Source organism: Quercus robur, chromosome 10, assembly GCF_932294415.1.
Source record: "Quercus robur chromosome 10, dhQueRobu3.1, whole genome shotgun sequence".
Lineage (NCBI taxonomy): Eukaryota > Viridiplantae > Streptophyta > Magnoliopsida > Fagales > Fagaceae > Quercus > Quercus robur.
In genome coordinates this window covers 31,383,563-31,390,304 of record NC_065543.1, presented here as the reverse complement: position 1 = coordinate 31,390,304, position 6,742 = coordinate 31,383,563, and the positions used below count along the sequence as shown (strand labels likewise).

At 36.7% G+C, this 6,742-nt stretch overlaps 1 protein-coding gene across 1 annotated transcript; it reads left to right on the top strand.

The window, feature by feature from the left end:
- The first annotated feature begins 2,456 nt into the window (after positions 1-2,456).
- LOC126701412 (guanine nucleotide-binding protein subunit beta-like protein) lies at positions 2,457-4,575 on the top strand. The gene is made up of 2 exons (XM_050399499.1): positions 2,457-3,436; positions 4,251-4,575. The coding sequence occupies exons 1-2, from the start codon at positions 2,555-2,557 to the stop codon at positions 4,353-4,355; spliced, it is 987 nt and encodes a 328-aa protein (XP_050255456.1). The 5' UTR covers positions 2,457-2,554; the 3' UTR covers positions 4,356-4,575.
- Positions 4,576-6,742: the final 2,167 nt, after the last annotated feature.

Here is a 6,742-nt window from a genome sequence, read left to right as displayed (position 1 = left end):
GCCAAGGAAGCCCGTAAGCAATGGAATGGGTCAAGAAGGCCCAAAGTAGCATGAATGTAGGCCCAATGACAATATTGGGTCATTGTAATTAAGTGAAAGAAAGCATACAGTAGGCCCAAATAGGCCCAACAAGCATGGATCAAATAACACCACAGTAGGAATAGCAAAGTCGCATGGTAGGAATGCTAGCAAGGTTACAGAATGAGCAAAGAGTGGGTTAAGGAGAGAAAAGCCCACAATCAAGCAAGGCCCAGCCCTTGAAGGAAGCAAGCAATAAAGAATGAAGGATCAAGAAACCAGTTTCCACCACAAGAGGTTAAGAATGAGCAGTAGAACACATAGATGAGCCTCTAGGCCATGGTAAACACATGAGCAACAAACAAGCTTTGGATACACACAGAAGTGGAGCATGCACAAGGCTTAGACACCACCAACCTGTACCCAGCCAATACAAAAATGGTGGGCCATGGGCCAAAGGTAAGAGAGGATATGGTCTGGCGGTGGGGAGAATGGGCAGCCTATTCTGGGGTTTCTGCTCAAGCTCTTTTGGGGGAAATATCTAGCTGGGATGACATACCACCCAAAAGAGAGAAAGATGAGTTGAAATCATTAAGTGCATGCCATGACGGGTAGTAAGAGAGAATGTCCACCTTATTCCGGATGGGAATGCCACAGTAAACAAGTAAACAAAATAGAATTTTTTGTTTGGTAATGGGATGTGACACGGCCAACACAAGTAAGTGATGGTAGCAGCTGACAAACCAGTGGGTGGTCTGGAAGAACACCCACACCTAGACAAAAGTGGTTAAAGGGTGAAATGGTAAAAAATCAGTCACGACAAGCAGTATATAAGGAGCCTTCGCCGTGCACAGTAGGATCATCAACACAACAACAATCATAACGAGAAAGTCACAACATTAAAACAATCACATCACAGCAACATCAGGAAAAACAACATCACACGAGCAAGAACTAAAAAAGAAAAGAGTGGGAAAAAGCAGAGTAACGAAATAGGGAGAAAGAAAAACAGAGAGTAGGTAAGAGCGTGCTCACAGGCATGCACAATAGGCTAATCCCTTCTCTCCCTCTAAAAGCCTACCCTCTATTAAGGATTAAAGATTTCTCAAGGCATAGGCCATTTAGGCCCATCTTCTCAAAGTGGGTAATTTCTATAGCAGGACCTTCCTGTGAGGTTAACCATATTAAGGAAGTGGTTCCCTCCTTGGTCTTAATTTCGTAATGCAATTAAGCACGGCAGACTAACCATTTCTTCTTTGATTTTATTGATTAAGTTTCAGTGTTATTTCTCTTTTATTCTTGCCATTTTATTCATAGTGTGTTTCTATTGTTATGCTATTCTTCTTGTTTATAATATTTGGAATTCTTTGCTTGTTTTGACTATAGAAAGCGCTTATTCTTTATTGTTGCTATATTATACTTGCTTGCCGTAACTCTTTTGTAACAGTTTCATCTGCCATGGGCATATGACAAAAGTTTCAACAAAGGGTTTTAGTTTGCACATAAGCTGGTTCAAGGTAAGTTGCAATTGGATCGGTCCTGACTCTCTTGCCTAGAACCTCTGGGCCGTAGTGTGACAGGAGGTAGCCCAACCCATAATCTCAAAAAAGGCCCACCACACACGGTTTGAAAAATGTCATTTAAACTGTAAAATCCAGTTTTTTATTTATTTATTTTTTTAGAAAAGTACCCAGCCACATGGTTTTAAGTTATTTTGATTAAATGAGCTTTTTAATTTTTTTTTTTTTTTTTTTTGCTTTTAAAAGATCAATTTAAATTTCCTATTTTAATCATTGTTTATATTTCATTTTTATGCAATTATTTAATTATATATATATATAATTAGATTTGCAAAAAAAAAAAAATTAAACTAAAAAAAAAAAAAAAAAAGTACCCAACCATGGTTTTGTAATGTTAAGTTATTTTGATCAAATAATAATATCTTTCTTTAATTTTTCACATTTATTTATGAGCTTTTAGTCTTTTACTTTTAAACTTGAAGTAAATAGTCAAAAGATCAATTCAAAATTCCTATTTTTAATATATTTTATATTTTATGCAATTATATATGTATATATAAGTCAATTATAATAGAATGGTTGAGCCACTATATTCATGATTCAGTATATGGTTCGATAATGATAACTATAGTCCTGAATGACCCACTAATTATTAATATAATTTCAATTAATTTATATATAATTATTTTTATTAAACCACGCATTGCAACAAAATAAATTTTTCCTCTCTTTGTTTTTATTGAATTGAACCTTTGGTTTTTCTATAAAATATTTATTTATTATTTTAAATCTGAGAAATTTGGTAAGGTAAATTTGGGTTAAGAATGGGAATAAACATAGAAACAAACACACCTCGACTCCCTTAGGTTATCACAAAACCCTAGTTTCATTCCGTATAAATAGCTCTCATTGTTACTTCATTTCTCTCTTCATTGCATTCTCTCGCATTTAGCACCCAAAAACCCTAAGCTTTCCAAGCGAGAGAGAGAGAGAGAAACACAGCCACAGCCACAGCCATGGCAGAAGGACTCGTTCTCCGCGGAACCATGAGGGCACACACCGACATGGTGACAGCCATAGCAACACCCATCGACAACAGCGACATCATCGTCACTGCCTCGCGCGACAAATCCATCATCCTCTGGAACCTCACCAAGGAAGACAAGACCTACGGTGTCCCTCGCCGTAGGCTAACGGGCCACTCCCACTTCGTCGAAGACGTGGTTCTCTCCTCCGACGGCCAGTTCGCTCTCTCCGGCTCCTGGGACGGCGAGCTCCGCCTCTGGGACCTCCAGGCCGGCGTCTCCGCCCGCCGCTTCGTCGGCCACACCAAAGACGTCCTCTCCGTCGCTTTCTCCATCGACAACCGTCAGATCGTCTCGGCTTCCCGCGACCGCACGATCAAGCTCTGGAACACCCTCGGAGAATGCAAGTTCACCATCTCCGACCTCGAGGCGCACCAGGACTGGGTCTCGTGCGTTCGTTTCAGCCCCAACACTCTCCAACCCACCATCGTTTCGGCCTCGTGGGATAAGACTGTGAAGGTTTGGAACTTGACCAACTGCAAGATTAAGAACACGTTGGCTGGACACACTGGGTATGTGAACACCGTCGCGGTTTCGCCAGATGGGTCGCTCTGTGCCAGTGGTGGGAAAGATGGGGTGATCCTGTTGTGGGATTTGGCTGAGGGGAAGAAGCTGTACTCGCTTGACGCGGGTGCGATTATTCATGCCCTCTGCTTCAGTCCTAATAGGTACTGGCTTTGCGCTGCCACGGAGCAGAGCATTAAGATCTGGGATTTGGAGAGTAAGAGCATTGTTGAGGATTTGAAGGTGGATCTCAAGACTGAGGCTGAGAAGGCCGATGACACCACCTCTTCCAATAGTACAAAGAAGAAGGTATAATTTGAGCTTTCTTTTGATTAATGTGTGTTTATTTGTTTATTGGTTATTGGATGTGGATATTGATAATTTGTTTAGTTTGAGTTTAGATCTCAGATGGGTCTTGTTATTTTGCTATTTAACCCTTGTTAAAATCATACTTTGTTATTTGTTTCATTTCTTAAGATTGGTATTCGATGATAATTAAATGTTTAGGATTGGATAGTATGGTAGTTTAAATTATCATGCGAACATTTTGTGCATCAACTTGCCCTGCTAGTGAGTTTCATAAAGTGATGGAATTTGTGGTGTTGACTTTGTTACATAGTATAATGTAGTTTGTATAACTTCTGTATCTGTCAATTCTCATGTTTTTTTTTTTCTTTTTCCAGTTTCTTGGTGTCAGGATTGATTTTGTTTTCGTATTGATTATTCTTTTCGTACTATTGACAGTTGCAAATATGTCATTGAAGTACTCTTCACCGAGCATTTTCTGTACCATTATAATTTGTTGTTATTTCTATGGAGTAATTTCATTCTTCAAACCCATTGTCTCTTCAAATATGCTAAGTAGGTTGTTTGGATGTATTGTTGCATTGGTCTTCTTGGAAGATGTTTTTTTTTATTTGCATATAATTTACATAGGTCTATGGTGATGGCTTTTTCTATTTATTTAGCTGCATAAAAATTTTAGAAAACTCTATAGTTCTCTTGAGGATGAGTTTGGATAGTCTCCTACTTTATTCGTTTTTATTTTTGGAGTTGCGTTTTTTTAATTTTTAATTTTTTTTTGTCAATGTAATTTATTTTAATTTTTTCCATTTAATCGCAGGTTATCTACTGCACAAGCTTGAACTGGAGTGCAGATGGAAGCACACTGTTCAGTGGGTATACCGATGGTGTTATCAGAGTGTGGGGCATTGGTCGCTACCAGTAAAGCTTCAGAAATTTGATATGCATTTCTATTTTGAGAGCAAACAAGTTACTTTTGATAACTGTAGCTGTTTGAAAGATTAAGGATTTTCTTGGTTACGCTGGAACTTTTGATCATTTTTATGTTGGACATGGCTTTGAGGCCAATGATGTTTTGTTTCTAGTTTTTATATTAGATTTTATATTCGCTTTTCATAATATGGATATGAAGTTAGTTTGCCTTCCTTTCTGGTTTGGTTGCATATATAATTATTTTTTCTTGATGTCTTTTTTCGGTGATGATATGGATCGTGGTTCAGTAATATGTGCTTAAATCCATAATTAGCTTGGATTCAGATCCTAGTTTTTTTTAATGCTCAAACCTTTGAATGCTGGAATTTCTTTGGTTTTTTACTAGATTCAGGATGCAGGATATTTTATTTATAGGTACTCCAATTAAACGTAACTATACTTGGTTCTGGGTAGGGGGTGAAGATCTTATGTACAGTGGTTTGATGGTTTGATCAGTACTGCGCATTCTTTTACCTCAGGTAGTTTTAATGGTTAGTTTGTTTGTTATGTTTATTCGGATATTTTTAATAATCATGGGAATGGATGGAGAAAAATACACCTATTGTAAGAAAAGTTATTGTGTAGTATTGGGCTCTTGTGTTCGCAGTTTGCACAATTACTGGGTAACAGGTGTCATTATTGATCAGTCATGATTTACAAATTGCTTTTTAATTTTTTTGGATAGAATTCAAATCAGGTTCCTAGATCCTTTGTTAGAATTCTTCTCATTGGGTGAGCATAGGGATACTGTTAAGAGTTTTGATATGAAGTTGGAAGATTCACTAGCCGCAGTGTTATGTTAAGCTCATGGGTTTGGAAGATTCAGATTGTGAGGAGAATACCAGGAAACCGATGCTTGTGTTGCTGAAAAAGGCTTTACCTTAAAAGTGAGAGGTGTATCAAAACAGTAATGCTGAACTAATTTAAGATTTTTTACCCTTAATTTATTAAAACAGTGAAGGCTATAAGGATGCTTATAATATGAACTAATTAAGATCTCTACCCGTTATTTATTAAAAAAAGGGGTGCTTATAATGCTGAAAAGGGTGAGGAAGAGTCTGGAATCTGGATGAATGTTCCACGATGTTTAATTATGAGTTAAGGGAAAAAAATCAACCAAGAAAGCTTACAACCCAGCTGGAACAAAATATTGAGCTTGGTGTGACGTTTTGTTTGGGATAAGATCCCTATTCCTTTGAATCCTCAAATAATTCTTCAATTTTGATTTAGATGCAAGACAATGATAGGGAATTGGAGGGGATTCTCGTTAATCTGAGGTAGATGTTTGAAAGCAGTCACTGGATGCGCTGCTTTAGGTGCTGCACTTTAAGGCTCTAATTTGTACACTTAAAAAATATGCAATGAGCGTGAGGGACAGCAGCAACTCTTGCGTGTTCAAGACTTATTACGTGCTTGGAAGAGATTTATTTGCATTTAAGTCTAACCAGTGGAGTAAATTTCCTCTTGTAGGTTGTTGGTCATGGGAAAAATAGAAGGATAAAGCTGGTTTTAGAAAGTGTAGAGATCAAAGCCAGCCATCTGAAGTTGAATATGCTGGTTATTCTTCCAGGTAATTTATACTACAATACTAGCTTTTAGGGACATACTCCACACAAGTGTTGGACGCCCTTCTCTTATTCTTCAATTTTTATTTTTTATTTCTTTTTAATGCATGTTGTGATTCATAGGATTTTAAATTTGCTAGGAAATATCTCTAAGTGGAGGATTCCTAGGGGAGAAATTTCAATTAAAAATAACCTTTTATCTTTACTTTTGTTGGGATGAGACAAGAAGTGGCAGGCTAATTACCAATTGATACTCCATATATTTTGCTAATGCTATAAATCAAATCCGTAAACCCTTTTCTTTTGAGGCGAATTGAGAGAGAGAGAGAGAGAGAGAGAGAGAGGTTTGGACAAAAAAATTACTATTCTTGGATTATAAGCCCTTTTGACATGTATACCAAATTTTCATATGGATTGGCTATTATTTATCACTCAATTTAAAAACTCATGTTCTCAGTTCTATGTATAATTTTAAAAATAAATAAAGCTTGAAAATTAAGCATTTCTACTGGAAAAAAAAAAAATGACAAGTTTAGCGTATGATCAAAAAAGTTTGATTTTGAATACATGTGGATAATGTTTTGAGACTAATTTGTTGTTATTTTCCTTGTTATCTCGTTTTACAATTATAAAATTATAAATGAAAGTGTAAATTATATTAGGAGTTTAGGGTTGTTTTCATTTTGATTCCTTGAATTTTAAGATTTTTCATTTCAGTCCACTAAGTTGGAATTTTTACAAAAAAAAAATACTACAAAATGTGTCAGAAACAGAA

Bases quoted from the DNA above. Each gene is read 5' to 3' on its own strand.
- LOC126701412 (XM_050399499.1), top strand. From the start codon at position 2,555: ATGGCAGAAGGACTCGTTCTCCGCGGAACCATGAGGGCACACACCGAC. The intron at 3,437-4,250 runs GTATAATTTGAG...ATTTAATCGCAG, and splicing joins CCAATAGTACAAAGAAGAAG to GTTATCTACTGCACAAGCTT.